Source organism: Pleuronectes platessa, chromosome 10 (assembly GCF_947347685.1).
Source record: "Pleuronectes platessa chromosome 10, fPlePla1.1, whole genome shotgun sequence".
Classification (NCBI taxonomy): domain Eukaryota; kingdom Metazoa; phylum Chordata; class Actinopteri; order Pleuronectiformes; family Pleuronectidae; genus Pleuronectes; species Pleuronectes platessa.
In genome coordinates this window covers 142385-160798 of record NC_070635.1, presented here as the reverse complement: position 1 = coordinate 160798, position 18414 = coordinate 142385, and the positions used below count along the sequence as shown (strand labels likewise).

Here is an 18414-nt window from a genome sequence, read left to right as displayed (position 1 = left end):
CCGTCCTGGGAGACGGGTCGTCACATGTGTCTCTGAGGTTTCTATGTATTTTTACCTGTTAACAGGTTTTTAGTAGTTGGTCCTGACTCTTGTTGAGGGTTAAGGACAGAGGATGTCACACCCTGTTAAAGCCCTATGAGACGAATTGTAATTTATTAATATGGGCTGTACAAATCAAATTTGATTGATTGATTGATCCAGTCTAGAGGGAACAAGTGGGCGAGTTTCTCAGCTTCCTTCTGAGACAGGATGTTCCTAATGTTCATCATACTGTGCAGGTGGAAGGAAGCTGTCCTAGAGACTTGTTCTATATGTGGGTCACATGTCCTGGTCCTAACTGAAGGTTCCTCACAGTGGAGCTGGGAGACAAACTAACACCAAGGGGACTATCTGGTCCCACAGTGTTTCTCTCAGATATTTAGGGACAATTACAATGAGCTCAGTCTGAATTTAGAAGTTCTGGGTCGTCCAGTCCTAGATGTTCTTGAGATTTTCCTGAAGTTGGACTAAGTGATTAGATTGATCAGGCTTCTTATATGTACAGCTGGGTGTCGTCTGCGTCACAGTGGAGGTGTACGAGGTGCTTTCGGAGGACGTTGCCTAAAGGGAGCAAAAGGTGAGAAGGAGTCTGAGCATGTCAAGATCCTCTCTTGTGGAATCATCTCAGCTTCAGTTCTGGAGGGAGACATCCTCTCTACGTGATAAAGTTATAGTTTATACAGCTGGTCCAGGTTTGTCTTTGATCTTAGTTCTGCTGCTGTGGGTCTAGAAGGTCGGTGGGTCACGTGACACAGGGAGCTTCTCTTTCCTCTTCTCCCTCTTCATCACATTAATGTCTCATCCACACGTGAGGAGTCCTGCTGCTTTATCAGTTGTAGATCCGGGCTCTGGCTTGAACGATGCTGGGGAAGTCCAGACCGGTTTATTATGTTTACATAATCATGAGTTTATAATATTTTGATGAAGATCAGTTCATTATATTTTGATGATGTCAGATATCAGCTGTTTTTCTGGTCTGTGTTAAACGTGAGGAATCAACTTCAGGACGGAGTGACTCATCTCTGTGAGGAAACGATCTTGGTCCAGTCTCATCGCGAGCGGCTCCGCGCAGACTCCCTGCATCATCATCCTCCTCTTCCTCATCCTCATCATCTTCATCCTCCTCCTCACCATCAGCAGCACTGAGCGGCTCCTCTGCGGCTCCTCTGCGGACCTTCGAGCGGACCTATGCGGACTGGAGCTTCGGCAGCAGCGGCCTGTGCTCGGTGATTTCCCCGCTGGATGTGAAGCTCCGAGCCGGGAGACAGCATCTGTCCGTCGGTGTCCCTCCGTCTCCTTCTCCCGCATCCCGCTGCCCTCAGCCTCAAAATGGCGGACATGATGGAGCTGGGACCCGCCTACGGTGAGAAACAGGCCCGCTGTGCGGACACACAACCCGGGTTAACTAGCAGGTGTAGCTCGGTGTATTCCGGGGAATCAGACTGAAATGTTATTTATTGTATTTGTATTGATTAGTGATCGCCAGCTTTTTTGTTATTGATCTGTCTCTTGCCTTTAATGTAATCATTTTAATCAGTTTATCATTTTATTGTTTTATTAATTTCCCACCTCAGATAAGAAATCGAACATTTGATCAATACAGAGGAAAATGGCGCACAGAGCATCTGCGTCACTTCCGCTCGTAAACATTGTTTATTGGTCAATAATCGAACTGATGAGAACAACAGAACGCGGTAAACTGCGCGTCCTCGTGCTGGCACCCTCTGTCTCGGGCCTTCACGTGCGTGCGCATGCCCGTCGGGGTGGGTACCAGGTGACGTCATGTCTGTAGATTTGACAGTTTATTATTTTGTCAGTTCTTATTTTTAATTCGGTTCATCTTATTCTGAAAACGGAATCCAGGTCCAAGTAATGGAGTACTTTTACTCACATACTCATCTACTTTTACTTGAGTCATACTTGTCACTACCTTCAGAGATTCAGAGAAAAGGGGCAAAGCTCAATACATCTGAAGTGTGTGTGTGTTTTTGTTGGTGTGTGTTTGCTAGTTGGTGTGTGTGTGTGTCTCTGTTGGTGTGTGTGTGTTTTTGTTGGTGTGTGTTTGCTAGTTGGTGTGTGTGTGTGTGTCTCTGTTGGTGTGTGTGTGTTTTTGTTGGTGTGTGTTTGCTTGTTGGTGTGCTAGTTGGTGTGTGTGTGTGTGCTTCTTGGTGTGTGTGTATTTGCTGGTGTGTGTTTGTGTGTTGCTAGGTAGTGAGCTCAGCTGCTCTCAGCTCCTTCCACAACATGACCTCATCTGAGTGCAAAATAGGAAGCACTTTTATTTTGAAGCAAACATCCATAGCTCATCAATGATGATGAAACAACAACTTTTTATTTTATGTCATTGTACACAACTTCTATGTTTAAATATGCAAATGAGAGATTGGTTGGTCGGGGTTAAGTGAGCAAACAAAGGTCCTCACAAGTGTAGAAGAATGTGTTCTTGTTGTAGACAGAGAGCAGTGTGATGTCATCACTGTTTAGTCACACAATGTCATGATGTCATCACTTGTTATAGCACGATGACTTCATCAGTGACTCAGATTGATGTCGTCCTTTAATCCTCGGTCCAAACTACCAGTTAGTGATTACTATTCACCAGTGTTGCATTGTGGGAACTGTAGTCTCCCGTGTCAGTGTACATGTCAGTTTGATCATGGACCTCTTCTGTGTCTCAGCCATGTCTCCGGTGCTGGCGGGCTTCCTGGGAGCTGGTGTTCTCGTGGTGGTCGTAGTGGTTCTGGTTCTTCTCTGGTCGTTCTGTCAGCGCCGGTACCTGCGAGCCACCGGGCGCTACAAGCTGCGTGGAGACCGCTACTGCGATGCTGAGGACCCACCCTACAAGTTCATTCACATGCTGAAGGGCATCAGCATTTACCCAGAATCCCTCAGCAGCAGCAAGAGGATCGTTCGCAGCCTCCGCCAGGCGGACCGGTCCGACCGCGATGGAGTGCGAGGCCCCACTGCTGCTTCCACGGCAGGGAGGGGCATGGTGCTGGTGGACGCTGAGAACAACATCCTGGATGTGCCGGGGCAGCTCCAGATGAGTCACCTGGTTCCCCCGGCCAGACAGGGTCCTGGCCATGGACAGGCCCGGCTGGAGCGGGCGCTGCCAGTCCGCGCAGACTACTGCTGCCTGGACAGCAGCTCAGCCAGCAGCTCAGCCAGCAGCAAGACGGCGTCCCCCTTCACCCCCGCCTCCTCTGAGCCAGAGCCGGAGCCAAGTCTCGGCACCATCAGCCTCACCGTCGACTACAACTTCCCCAAGAAGGCCCTGGTGGTGACCATCGTTGGGGCCCGGGGCCTTCCCGCCATGGACGAGCAGGCAGGCAGCTCGGACCCCTACGTGAAGATGACCATCCTGCCGGAGAAGAAGCACCGTGTCAAGACCCGCGTGCTGAGGAAGACCCTGGACCCGCTTTTCGATGAGACCTTCACCTTCTACGGCGTGGCGTACAGCTCGCTGCCCGAGCTCAACCTGCACTTTCTGGTCCTCAGTTTCGACCGGTTCGCCCGTGATGATGTCATCGGGGAGGCGGTGGTGCCGCTGAAGGGCGTGGACCCGAGCACAGGCCGAGTCCACCTGAGCCAGCAGATCAGCAAGAGGAACATGCAGGTGAGTGAAGATGGATTCAGAGACGTGTCTGGGTTCTGTTGATCAAATTGAACCCTAACCCTACATATTGGGAAAAACATTTTGCATGCACTTATTTTCATAATGTTGTGTCGTCCCCGCAAAGTGTTACATCCTCTGTCCTTAACCCTCAACCAGCTAGAGACGTGGACCCCTCAGAGCGTCACATGATGCCACGTGATATTAGGATATTATAGGTTTGTCACTTTAGTAACTGCCATCAATAGCGTTGGTTTATTTAAGATTTAAACGATGTTATTACAGTGACCCCCCCGGAAAAAAACTGGTTTTGTCTGTTTACATTGAGGACCACTGATGATGTAATGGCTTCTTGAAGGGCTGAGTCAATTCGTAGGGGAAGATTTCAACCAGACGTCCTGCAGTGTCGGCTTGTGTCCGATCCCCTCGTCTTCTTCCATCGGCGTGTCCGAGCTAACTGTCGGCTGAGAACTGTTTTTACACTCGCTCAGAGAAAGTCACCAACTAGTATGAGATGTGAACATGCAGCAGAGTGAGATCCAGTAACAGACAACCCAGGGAGCCGTTGAGGTCATGTGACGTGACCCTCAGTGAGGACATCTTCTCTGTGTGTTTCAGTGTGAGAGTCGTGGTGAGCTGCTGGCGTCTCTGTCCTACCAACCTGTGTCTCATCGTCTCAGCGTCGTCGTCCTTAAGGCGCGGCACCTCCCCAAGATGGACATCACCGGTCTGTCAGCCAGTGAGTACGATCGGCTGGAAAACCTCGAGAGGACTTTTTACTCTCTGTCGAGAAACACGATCAGTGACTGTGCTGCAAGGTTAATCTCAACCTTTATGAGACCCTGTGCAAATATAGAGCTGCAGATCAGAGAAACGAGGAGGTGGCTCTTCACTCTGTCCTCAGCTCATCCTGTAAACATCTTTTTACTTGTCAGGACTTTATCTCCTCTGTGACAGCTGAACTCGTGACAGCAGCGTTCAGAGACACAAACACTAGCCTAGCAATATAAATATACAACATATAACCAACACTGTCAAACATGGTAATTAGACTGTTACTCTAACCAGTCTGTTTTATATTCAAGACATTATGTTATTTACTTTTGTTCAAGTTCAGGAATATATTTTTTAAATCATCAGTAAACTGGATTTTCTTTGATAACCAAGAATTCACACTCAACATATAGTCCAAAATAATGACTAAATGACTGACAGAGATAAGGCTGCATCCACAGAGACAGAGTCAGAGACCCCCCCCACCTGTTTGAGGTGGAGGAGCATGTGTTCCACATCCACCAAGTGATCAGGCTCAATAACAGACTGTGCCCCTCCCACTTCCATCTGCAAGCACCCCCATACACACACACCCTGATTCCTCCCATCCCCGACATGTCATTATATTGTCTGGACTAAAATGCATTTTACATTAAAAGCTCTTTGAAGGGAAAACAGATAAATGTCAATAAACTCCTTCTGCTAACATTGATTTTTAATATACTCTTTATATACTCATTATTCATTGCTGTCTTTTTCTATTTTTTCTATTTTTGAAGCACTGTTCACTTGTGAGTAAAAAAATGTAGATTTCTGTGTATGAAAATGATAATATATAGAATCTTCAATCTTGTGACAAGACAAAGTGAGTGTAGATGAGGACGTGTGTTGACCACCTGCCTCCTCTTCTCTGCTCAGACCCCTACGTGAAGGTCAACGTCTTCTACGGACGGAAGCGAATCGCCAAGAAGAAGACGCACGTGAAGAAGGGCACGCTGAACCCGGTGTTCAACGAGTCCTTCATCTACGACATTCCGCCCGAGCTGCTGCCAGAGATCTCCATCGAATTCCTGGTGGTCGATTTCGACCGGACCACCAAGAACGAGGTGCTTGGCCGCCTGCTGCTCGGCCTCCACAGCCCCTCCCCCTCTGGCCCGGCCCACTGGAGGGAGGTGTGTGAAAACCCCCGACGTCAAATCTCCAAATGGCACAACCTCAGCCAGTACTGAGGGGCGGAGCTTCACAGTCCAGCTGACAGTGGCCGCCAGCTTGGACTGAACCAGTGAACAACACTGGATATACAGACTGTCTGTACAGCACACACACATAAAACCACACATATACACACACACATACATATACACGCATATATACATAAAAATATACACACATACATATATAAAAATACACACATATATACACACACATTTATATACACATATATATATATATACACACACATACATTTATACACATATACATACACACATATATACATATACACACTTAATAATACAAACGTACATACACACACACACGCACACAGACAGACACACTGTTGTGATCATTGTTAAAGTCTACATTTGCAGTTGTTTATTTGAGTCGATAAGAATCAAGCTGTTTTTAAAATAGAATCATGACGTCCGACTCTCCTCATCTGGATCCTGTTTGTCGATGGGAACAAATGATCCAATAAGACTTCAAAAAAGAAAAAGTCTCCCCTCTTGCTGTTGTCATGCAGTTCATCGCATGTTGTCCCTGAAAAAAGACGAGAGGAGCTGCTGACGGACACGTGAAGAACATTTAACTCTGCTTTTAACTCAACGCTGAATTATCCTCGTAGACAAAGTCGTCCGACCCGACTCGACCACGTGTTCCACGTCCTTCTGATCGGCAGCATGTTTCCCACCCGCAGCTCGACGCCTCCATTCCCAGTAAAGAATGAGAAACGGGTTCCAGTCACAAAGTGTGAGACGTGCAGCGAATGTGTGGCTGAAGATGACGGACGTGTAAAATATGAGAGCAGCTGTGATGTCATCAATCGTCATCTCGTCATTGATCACATCAAAGAGAAACATCTGGATGTTCTGGTGAGACCTCGAATCAGAACACACAGCTTCTCTCTCCTCTTCCTCCTGTCTCCTCCTCCCCCTCTCCTTGTCTCCTCCTCTTACTCATCTCCTGTGATTTATTGCTCTGCTTTTCTGAAAGACTTCTTGCTGCAGTGCTTGATCAGAAGGCTGGTGGCGCTGTTTCAGAAACACTTTGATGTTATGAAGTTGATTCAGATTTCATGAGAAGAACCAGTTCCACCTGAAGAGCTGATGGCTGCAGATGTGTACAGATGTGAAGAAGTTTGCTGGTTTCCTTCCTGTCTGATGCCCTCAGAGCTTAAGTGTGTTTGAGCGCCCCCTGTTGTTCACCTGGATGCTAACCTCTGTGTTGGGTTTGTTAACACTCATTGGACGTGCAAATAAAAAACAAAGTTGTCCGTGACGGAGCTATCGTCCGACATCTGCTTCTGTGTCCACTTTGTTAGGTACACCTGCACAGAGCCACACAGCATGTTCAGGTCCATCACCTACACTGACGTATTCACCATGACAACCATTATTCTACATTTAAACAACTTTTCATTAATTATGCATTACGCATTACGTATATGCGTTTTGTGTGTATTTGTGTCAGTATGTGAGACTGTCTATAGTTATGAGGCCAATTTTGGTTCAATACCATCATTGTATGGACATTTTGTCTGGTCCTCACAATTTCAATGAGCTGTTTGAAGGTTAAGACTTGGTTTTAGGGTTAGGTTAGAGTTAGCTTAGGTTAGGTTAGGGTTAGTAAGGGTTAGATCTTTAGTTGTGAGGGTTAGGGGCTAGGGGGTTAAAGGAAGGACCAAACTGGAGGCCACACATGACACTTTAAAGTAAAAATCAAATGTATTTAAGTAAATTAATTTAACTAAGAATATATGTTTCAGTTAATCAGTAATGTTTGTGTTTGGATGTGTGAATATGAGATGTATCTAAATATCTAAACAACCTCAATCCAACCAGCCCACAGGTGAGAGGGAGTGAACTCAGGTGTCCAGACAAACACAAAGTAGGTCAGAGGGCGAGAGGCCCTCACACCCAGTGGACCAGCCCCCATTCATATCATACAATTATCCAATTAGATTGACTCATTTATTTGATTTTTTATAACCTGCAACCTTACTCTGCCACTGACCAATACCTTTTTTACTTCACCCAGTTTTCATGAACCAACAACCTTGGATCCAAAGAAAGTACTTTTACATAAAACACTGGAAAGAAGAAATGTAAAGACCATCAAGTAAGTTACAGCACATGTTATGACCAAGGTCCATGTGATAATGCATCTGCAACAACAACCTCCTATAATATGGCGGCTGTCCAAATGATCGGCCTGCAAGAACAATACCCTTTGCATTGAGTCTATTTCAGAACCTGAGGAATGAGTCGACTATAAATCAAGTGTCCTCAGTGTTTTCAAAGAATTAATGTAACACTGTCAACATGTGACAGTAAAAAGAACCTATGAATGATGTGTGTCAGTGACATGTAAAGCATCCTTGGGTCTCTTGAAAGGCGCTATATAAATTAGACCTATTTTTGTTATTATTATTTGTGATGAGTTTTAACCGGCGGACGTTGTTCACGTCACAGTTTCACATTTCACTGTTTAACTTTCTTTCATACGTTCATATCTGATTCCACTTGCACTCTTCCTCCTCTGGGAAATACAGTGCACGGGTTTGTGCTGCTGAACACGCCCCCTACAGGAGGGTTAGAGTTAGTTCAGTTAACACAAACTCAACAGATCTTAACCAGCTTGGAACTGTTTAACACAGAGTCACTGAACCAGGGTTTGTTGACCTGAGTTAATTCAGAGAAGGTTGAACCAGCTTCATAGAACTGAGGCCTGTTGCACGAAGAGAATTCAACATAACTTAACCAATCACATACCTGGACAGTTTGAGTGACAGCAGAGCTGAGGATCAAACTGTTGAATAATAAAAAATCAGACGAGAACAAACGTCCAGAATAAAAGACACAGTTCCAGCTGCATGTTTAATAAAGAGAGAGAGGGAGAGAGATACAGACAGACAGACAGACAGACAGACAGACAGACAGACAGATAATTTAAAGGCAGTTTTACTGTTCTAAAATTAGACAAGTTCACTAGTTTTGTTTCATTTAAAATCGTAATTATTGAAATGATTGGCAGGTCGTAAGTTGAGCTACATGACAGTCTGGTGAGGTATATTGTGTAATATTATTAGTGTAATGCTGCTTATGCTTCAACTCTGTCAGTTGGCTTTGTTTTGTCTGTTTTTGCCTGTTATTCATTTATTTATTCAATTTGATAATTTTAGTTAGTTTGTTAACAAAAATAAATATATAAGTTGAAAATATCCTACTGTGTTTTTTATTTATTTATTATTATTATTTTTAATTTCATAAATAATTTTGGCGATGGGTGCCCTTTTTTGGGGGGTTTGAGCACCTGCCCCCCAAAATGTCTGTGCACGGCCCTGTTCTGCAGATTAAAACACAGTGTTGGAAATATGTTACACACTATATTATGTTAGCTCACATGCTAACTAAAGCTACACTGGCTTTTCACATCTTTAAACATGAACTTTACCTCAGATGATGGAAGCTAACCGTGTTAGCAGGTAGCTCTTAGCCGTCGAGAGCTGTGGTCAGTAGCCTCACCTGTGTAGGTGGGCGTGTTGACTCTCCTGGAGGTCAAAGGTTAGAACAAGCTCCAAACCTGGTAACGTCTGCCTCAGTCTGGCTCCAAGTAGCCCAGATGTCGCTGTTCATATTCAAAACTCTCGGCTTCACAAACCAACGGGTGACATCACGCTCGAGGCCACATCCAGGACCTGGTCACGCCTTACAGTCCACTCCGCTCTGCTTCGGCCAATCGGCTCGTTGCTCCCTCACTGCTAAACACTCATCAACATACGACTGTTTCCTGGCTCCTGATTGGTTGAACCAGCTCCACATCGACATCCGGAAAACATCACAAAGTTTACACATCTTCCACCGCAAACCATAAACACACCTCCTCCGACTCTACCTTGAATAACATTTGAGAATTAACAATTTAGTCGCACTAGATTCTCACTTACTGATAGCACTTTTTGAGGTAATAGTACTTTCTTGACTCTTGTTCTGGTTTGCTCCTCATGGTTGATGCACTTATTGTGATTCGCTTTGGATAAAAGCTTCAGCTCAATGAAATGTGATGTAATGTTCCCAACAAAGAAGTGTTGGGAACTGGTATCTGTGAACTCTAGTTGGGCCTCACTGTTCAGCCGAAGCCTGTCCACATGTTTCCTTGTTCTGGAGACAAAGGAGAGCCTCCAGAACTCAGTCTCCCAGGGCGCTTCAACCTCACACCGAGGTGGTCAACTGACCCTGGACACAATTCTCCACCACTATTGGTCACTCTGGGCCCCATGACCCATGAGGTCACCAGGACAAGCCCAGTCCCCCCTCTCCTCTGTCTGTTTCTGAATCAGAATCAGAATCAGAATCAGAATTCTTTTTATTGCCTTGTATATTTTCACATACAGGAAATTGCCTTGGTGTGGTTGGTGCACTTTACAAACAACAATATAAAAACAACAATATAGAGCAATATAAACATCAATATAAAAAACAACAATATCGAAAAAATAATATATACAGTAAATGTGTTTTGTGCGGTTTTAAGGTGCAAAGATTGGTGGTAGTGCCAATAATGTAGTGTTATAAATTATGTGCGAGGGTGGGGGGGGGGGGGGTCAGCAGAGTCAGTGTGATGGGGGGGGCTTGTTTGTGAGCCCCACTGCCATGGGGAAAAAGCTGTTCAGGTGACGCGAGGTTTTAGTCCTGACGGCCCGGAACCTTTTCCCAGATGGAAGTCTCTGGAACAGGTGGTGACCGGGATGGGAAGGATCAGCGATGATCTTGCCTGCTCTCTTTCTGGTCCTGGAGTGGAACAGGTCTAGGAGAGCCGGCAGGTCACAGCCGATGACCTTCTCAGCTGACCGAATGATCCGCTGCAGTCTGCCCTTGTCCTTGGCAGTGGAGGCAGCGAACCAAACGGTGATGGATGAGGTGAGGATGGACTCAATGATGGCTGTGTAGAACTCAACCATCACTTTCCGCGGCATGCTGAATTTCCTCAGTTGCCGCAGGAAGAACATCCTCTGCTGGGCCTTCTTGGTGATGGAGGTGATGTTCTCCGTCCACCTCAGGTCCTGTGCTATGATCGTCCCCAGGAATCTGAATGACTCCACTGTTTTAACTGGGGAGTCGCACATGGTGAGGGGGGCGGTTTGGGCTGGGCTCCTCCTGAAGTCTGCCACCATCTCTACAGTTTTTGAAGCGTTCAGCTCCAGGTGGTTCTGGCTGCACCAGGAAGCCAGGCTGTTAACTTCCTCTCTGTAGGCGGCCTCGTCCCCATTGGAAATTAGTCCAATAAGGGTGGTGTCGTCGGCAAACTTCAGGAGTTTGACAGAGGGATGGCTGGAGGTGCAGTTGTTGGTGTAGAGGGAGAAGAGGAGAGGAGAGAGCACACAACCTTGAGGGGCTCCAGTGCTGATGGTCCGGGTGTCAGAGACAAGCTTCCCCAGCCTCACGCGCTGCTTCCTGTCGGTCAGGAAGTTGGTGATCCACCTGCAGGTGGGGTCAGGCACGCTCAGCTGGGTCAGCTTGTCCCGGAGAAGGACAAGCCCAGTCCCCCCTCTCCTCTGTCTGTTTCTGCTCCCATAGAGGAGAGGTGCAGCTCCCCAGCTCCCCCAGCCAGGGAAACGTCCTCCCTATCCAGGCTCTACCAGCCTCCAGGCAGCTGACCTCTTCCAAAAGGCAGCGACACGAGGTCCAGCCTCAGAACTTCAGAACAAGAGCTGCATCGCACACAAAACCACCAAACAGGAGCCACACACCAGCAAGACGACTTCAGCCACAGTGGGTCCGTTGTCTTCATATTGGCTAGCCACCATTTTGAAATCACACTCACACACACACACACACACACGCATACTCACATACACATCTTTATATAGTAAGTAGACCTTCAGTAGTTTGTGTTTTTGTACTATTATTAACTTTTAACATTAATATTTAATATTTTATTTTGATACTACTTAGTAACTTTTGTTGTGTTGTTGTATTACTTGTGTTGTTGTTGTATTACTTGTCAAGCTCTCATCATCACTCGTACTGTGTTTTTGTATTACTTGTGTTGTTGTATTACCTGTATTGTTGTCGTTACTCGTGTTGTGTTGTTGTTGCGTTACTCATGTCCCACAGATCACCTGATTTACCAAACTGCACCGAGAAGAAGAAAATGGATGGAGCAGAATTTTCACTGTGCATCTCAATGACTTGACAAACGTGTGTGTGTGTGTGTGTGTGTGTGTGTGTGTGTGTGTGTGTGTGTGTGTGTGTGTGTGTGTGTGTGTGTGTGTGTGTGTGTGTGTGTGTGTGTGTGTGTGTGTGTGTATTTGTGTGTTCGATTTCTATTAAATGATGAATATCTCGTCTGTTTCTCTTCTTTCCTCAGAAATGACCTCATTCAGCGGCTGGTAATTGATTCGTCCCTGACAGACACACAAACAGCAGACGATTGATAAAATAACCCACTGCTGTGATGTCACATGACCCCGCGTCCAATCAGCTCGCACAGATCAGCCTCAAATACAGTTTCCGCTCAGCAGCAGCACTCACAGCGTTTCTTCATCATCTCATGTGGTAAGACGTTTCACTCTCATATTTCAAATCCTGCATTTTCTGTTTGTTCATTCGTTCATCACCTCATTACTGAAAAATCTTTGTAAAACTATGTAAATCAATTCCTGATTGTTAACAACTTTAAATTGAATTTCATGACAGTGACAAAATTGAAAAATAATAATAATAATTATTCTAATATTTATATATTTTAAATCTTCTTTAAAACATTTTTAAGGTTTTCTCCCATCAGGCCTTTGGGTGTGGCTCTCACTCCTTCATATATTTTACAGTAAAGTTGTAGTTGCAGAAACAGATAAACGCAGTATTTACATTAAATCACCAATCAATGTTTTTACTGATTTATTTTTTATTACAGATTTTTATTTTTGAGATTATTTTATGGATAATTATTCCAAAAACAACTTTGTTATCGAACAAAGAAAATCATCAAATATTCATATTTCAGAAATAAAATTATTGCACTTACTGCTCAATATGAATCAAATGAAAATTGTATACCAATAATTCTAAAAGAAAACAATTTATTAGGTTAAAGAAAAAAGAAAACAGATCCAGGATAGACCAGAAACAGGTTCAGGATCAGGTTCAGGTTCAGGATCAGGTTCAGGATCAGGATCAGGATCAGGATCAGGATCAGGTTCAGGATCAGGATTCTTTTGAAGCTGATTTGTAACTCCTGTCTTGAGATGATGTTCTTCTTCACGGTCTCTGTGCTCCTGAAGAATGGCTCTCTGTGTGTTTGAGTCTCTTCAGTTTCATGCTGGTTTCAGATCAGTCGAGGTCTTTATGAGCCGAGCAGCTGACTGCCTCATGCTGAGGCCTCGTGACGTCACAACCTCTGACCTCTGCTCGTCTCTCCTCAGATTCAGTGACGGAGAAATGTCCGATCTACAAAGTTATGAGGTGAGTTCATACGAGTCCCCCCCCCGGTTCACTCGATTAATGTAAACGTCACGAGATCTCAGATTTTGTGAAAAGACAAAATTTCGGACTTTAATCTCAATAATGTAAATGTCTCTCCGTATGTTCGTCCTTTGAGGAATGTTTGATTCATTTCAGTGTTTAGTGCTAGTTGAGTTTGTGACGTCACAATGAGACCAGTGAGTTTATATAGTGTTGTATTTCTTGAAGCCAGTAGGGCGGCGCCGTGTTAGCTGCTAACGTTGAAGGAGACATGATCTCTCCCCTGCTCTCAGATCAGCGCCATGCTCAGAGTCTCTCGTCTGCCGCTGGTTCGCTCGGCGCTGCAGTCGGTGACTTCAGTGTACTCGGAGGTTATAGGTCGTTATCCCCTGCTGGGGCTGATGGGAGGAGTGGCCGAGGTCGGAGTTCGCAGCGTCTCCCTCGTGGCGATGAAGCAAGCCACACCCATCCTGCAGAGCCTAGAGCCACAGAGTATGTGTAAATAAATGCTACTGCTGCTAATTATGCTAATGATGCTATTGGTGCTAATAATGCTAATGGTGCTACCACTGCTAATAATGCTACTGCTGCTAATTATGGTAATAATGCTAATAACGCTAATGGATCTATTGCTGTTAATGATGTTAATAATGCTAATGCTGCTAATAATGCTAATCGAGTTATTGATGCTAATGATGCTAACACTGCCAATAATGCTACTGCAGCTAATGAAATCAATATTGCTAACGTCGTGGCATCGATGTGGATTAATGTTGACGGCGCATTAACAGCAACAGTTTGTTTTCTCCTCAGTTGAAGTAGCAAACAATTTGGCTCAGTTCGGTCTCGACAGTCTGGAAAAGAACTTCCCGATTCTGAATCAGTCGACAGATGAGGTACGTTCCTGTTTCAACACCAAACTGTATCAACTTTAAACTTATACTTTAAACTCTTTTAAGGGAGGAGAACCAAACATACTCTAATACTTTCATCCTTTAAGTAGATTTATCCTGTGAAATAAATATTTATTTGGGGGACAGATAGTTTCCAGATTTACCTTGGGGCCGCCCCCCCCTGGGACTTGAACCCTCACCTCAGTGACTCTACACTGTTGTGTGGTGCACACTGTCCTTAAAGGGAAGAATAGGGGAAGTTTAAATCAACGTATGGTTGGTGTAATGGATCTCAGCCCCCCCTGATTTTTATTGTGCAACAGTTTGATCCTCATATGCAGGAAACTCCGCCCCTTTTATGTGCACTGTACAGTTGGAAAATCTGAGTTAACTTAACGAGTTGATACCCAGCGTCATGTGACCACTGAGCTGACTGTGATTGTCAGGATAAGTTCAGCTGGATAAACAGATCCTGGATATGTTGACCTCTCTTCATAGAACAGATGTCTTGTCTCTCTTCAGGTCGTGGGTCACCTGAAGGACGCCCTCTTCCTGACCCTGGACGACGTGCAGCTCTGGGTGGTGGACGGTCTGGACGGCGCTCTGGATCAGCTGGAGCGTCTGGCCGACGCGGGGCGGGTTGCGGTGCGGCAGCTGCAGGACTCTCAGGTGGGTCGAGCGGCCTCGTCCGGACTGGACGACGTGCTGAGTCGTCTGGAGGATGCCACCGCCTACTACCTGCCCCTCCCCCCCACGCTGCGTGAGTATAGGGCCTTTCTGGAAAAGCAGCGCAATGTTCTGTCATGTGATTGGACACCTGCTGTAGACATGGGTGCACGAAGTGGGAGGAGTTAATAATGAGGAACAGTTATTTAATAATAGCAGTTTCAATAATAATAAAATGAATAGTGTAGTAAAACTAAACAACATGGATACAATAGAATAGTGAGAACAGTACACTCAGACGTCTGGTGGGACACAAGACGCTGATTCAGGTTTCTGTGATCCTGCAGCTTCACATTCTTAAAAACGGTGTCTTTGTTTTCTCCTGGTTGTTGTTGTTGTTGTTGTGGTCGTCACGTTGTGGTCAGGTCGGGAGTGGGAGATGCGGGTGCAGGAGTACGAGGACGAGGACGAGGACGACGAGCCCAGTCTGTGGACGAGGACGAGGAGTCTCCTGCTCAGCCTCAGTCTGCAGTTCTACCACCGAATGATGAAGGTCAGGGAGCAGCTGCTGACAGCCGCCGGGACGCTGGGAGACGCCGCTGACAAGGTGGACAACTGTCCATGTCCCTCCTGTCTAAGTATAAACCCCCTCAGACCCACTGTCCACTTGTCCCCTGGCCGTCTCTTCACTCTACAGTCTACAGATTACACGCCACAAGTCGGAGTCTGGTGACATGGTGAAGCAGCATGGGATTATGGGAGAACACACAGGAAGTCTCCAACCTAAAGGAAGATAAAGATGACTCAGCACGATTCTATAAACCTGCTTCCTGAGTTTGATCTGAAGTTGGCGCCTCAGTTAAAAGTGATGTAACCTCGACAGTTACATCATCTCACAATGTCCTAAAAAACAGATGAGACAAGTCCTTACGTTTTATTTTCAAACCCATGAAACCTGTAGTTTTAATCAAAGTAACTGTGTTTCATTATATCCCCGAAGTCACATTTTATGATACACTTTTTTAGATCCTAGTGTTTTTTAACTAAACATTAGCGGCAGCTCGAGTCTGTGTGAAAGAGCTTTGCTGAGAATAATGGGAAAATGATTTTCTCCAGCTCTGACCCCGACACTAAGGCCCAGTCAACTGAGGAGATCTGGGTAATGTAGTTCAGGTAAACTGGTGTTTGCTCCTGGACTAACTGGTTCTGTCATCATCGTCGTGGCAACCCCATGTCCTTCGTCATCACATGTCTCTTTCTGCCGCAACTCTGAGGTTTGGTTTGTTTCTCTGAGCCGAGCCTTGACCTCTGACCCCCCTTCTTGTACCCTCACATGACTCTGCTCACTTTCAAGAACAGAGAGAGTGAACAGGAAGTAGGTGAAATAATCCTTTGAAGTCTTACAAAGCATTTCCTGCTGTTTCCATGCAGGTGGGTCTGAGCCGCGTCCTTGAGCTGGTCGGTGAGCTGCTGCATCAGCTGCAGAACCTCCTCGTGGCGCTGGTGTACCGAGCAGAGCATCTCAGAGAGCTGTCCATGAACCAGATCAAGAGTCAGGCAGCCATGTTGGTGGAGCTGAGTCCGGTGCGTCAGGTCCGAGAGCTGCCGCTGCAGATCCAGCAGCTGCTCAGAGACCTGCAGGAACTGTCCAAGCTCCTCCTGCAGCTGGTGGTCAACGCCACGCCGCTCTACAACATGGTGAGTCCAGGGGAGAATTGGTCTCTGCAAAATCAGTTCAAACCTTGTGCTTTATTCAGCACATTTCCAGTCTCCTCACTCTTGTTCGTCACTTCCTGTAAAACCTGGTCAAACTTCCTGTTCTCATGATGTTGCTTCTGTTTGTCCTTTTAGTTTTGGAGGGAAATAAAAGCAGTTTTCAAACATGAACTAAACCATGAACATGTTCCTGAAATGTTCCTCACATGCTCTGGAGGTTCTGCATGTGAAATGTGTTTGTCTACTCTGTTGATCTTCAGCTGCAGCAGCCGACAGATCAGGAAGTCGAGGACTTTCTCAGCCAGGAGGACTTTTCCTTTGACAGCTCGTCTCGTCGCAGCTCAGCTAACAGCCTCTTCCTGAAGGCGATGGACGGCCGTCCTCGTCGCCGCCGGAGTCTCTACTCCCGCGCCAGAGGCTCTGGGGCCCCCCAGAGCCCCGACCCTCCCAACGGTCGGGGCTCCAGCCTAAAGGATCCTGCGGCCCTGGAGATGGACGACCCGTACGTCCCCTCCGACGGCAGCGTCGTCCGCCGGCCATCGGCCACCGAGCTGCTCCTCACGCCGCTCAAACAGTTTGTCTCTCAGAGCCAGAAGGCCTTCGAGTATCTGAGTCCCAACTCCCCCAACGACACCGCCATAGCCACAGCCGACTGAGGTGTGACCCCGCCCCCCCCCCACCAGCTGTCACTGCTGCCAACCCACGACCAATCACAGCCTCCCGTCCCCGGTGATCAGAGCTGGTTTGTGCGTTCACGTTCTCCGACAGAGCTATTGGCAAATTAGTTTAAATCGCTTATAAAAAAAAACAGTGAGTCGCTGAGTGAAATTTGTCCAAAATATGAATTCACACTTTTGATTTCTGCTTCGTATTTATTTGATTGGACCTCACCTCTTTAAATCAGTGATTGCATGATCATTTTAAAACACGCGATCTCCGTGCGACAGTAGATGACTCGTTCAGTTCAGCCACGGCTTGGAAGAAGTCCAGGACATGTGACTAAAAGTTCTTCAAACTGAATAAATGGGTTTTCTGAGATGTTTGTCCTTCAAGTCATTGGCTCAGTTTCCAGTGAGGATCTCATTGTCGTTGCTGTTTCAAGTGTCGTACTTTTGATTGAACCTGAAAATTATAATCTGTGACATCATCAGTGGAGAGTTATGATGACTTTGCAAATGTTTCTTTTCATTATATTATAATACAGTGGAATCTGCTTATGGTTATCACATTTGTGCCGGGCCAAAGTCATCATTATAGCTGGTTGATAACTATAAATAAATTGCATGATAGTCCCAGAGCTGGAGGGTTGGTAACGTGCGCACTTGCGATGCGTACACAAACACACACACTCTCCCACACACACCATGACACACACGTGATCAGACACGTGTGTAAAGGGTAAAAACACCAGAATCAGTAAACGATGTAAGTAGAGGAGATGGTTCAGTGATGAATGATAGAGACAGGGAGGAGCAGTAAATTACATAAAACATATTTTACATCCAAACATGAAAGACCTAAAGATATCCCTGTAAGCAGATTCTGCAAACAGCATTTGTATAGGAACGATTCTCACCGAAGCTTTTTGATCCATATATCCGGTTTCCACTTGAATAAAATATAGATTATGTCAATAATAATAATTATTATTAACAAATATAACAATAAAAATTGGTTTTGTCCTGTTTCAATGTTATAAAGTTTCCTGGACTCAAATTCAATGTGTTTGATAAAAGTCTGTTTTATCAGAAATAGACAGAATATATTGATAATTGTCAGATAAGCCGTTCATTTGTTGATTCTTTTCCTGATCAATCCATTGTTTTTAATATCAAAAACTTCACCGAACATGACTTTGATTTAAAACTCATCTGATCACTTCCTCTTACTTTCTGACTGTACAGTAACTGAAGTGGAGACGTTCATTCTGAACTGAGGTTAAAGAAAATAACTTTTCAGTTAATTTGTTCTAATCTGTATCTCAGTGGATCAAAGTTATTGATCTGTTCAGTTGATATAATCAGCGGCTCAA

General features: G+C 45.5%; 2 protein-coding genes across 2 annotated transcripts; both read left to right on the top strand.

Annotated features, from left to right (window-relative positions):
* The first annotated feature begins 99 nt into the window (after positions 1–99).
* syt11b (synaptotagmin XIb) lies at positions 100–6938 on the top strand. Its single transcript, XM_053433302.1, has 4 exons — positions 100–1402; positions 2718–3655; positions 4271–4391; positions 5345–6938. Exons 1-4 carry the CDS (start codon positions 1369–1371, stop codon positions 5653–5655), a joined length of 1404 nt encoding a protein of 467 aa, XP_053289277.1. The 5' UTR covers positions 100–1368; the 3' UTR covers positions 5656–6938.
* On the top strand, positions 6382–17418 carry plin6 (perilipin 6). The gene is made up of 9 exons (XM_053432164.1): positions 6382–6516; positions 12014–12201; positions 13068–13107; positions 13401–13599; positions 13921–14003; positions 14523–14760; positions 15092–15384; positions 16098–16364; positions 16643–17418. The coding sequence occupies exons 3-9, from the start codon at positions 13084–13086 to the stop codon at positions 17036–17038; spliced, it is 1500 nt and encodes a 499-aa protein (XP_053288139.1). The 5' UTR covers positions 6382–6516; positions 12014–12201; positions 13068–13083; the 3' UTR covers positions 17039–17418.
* The last annotated feature ends 996 nt before the right edge of the window (positions 17419–18414 follow it).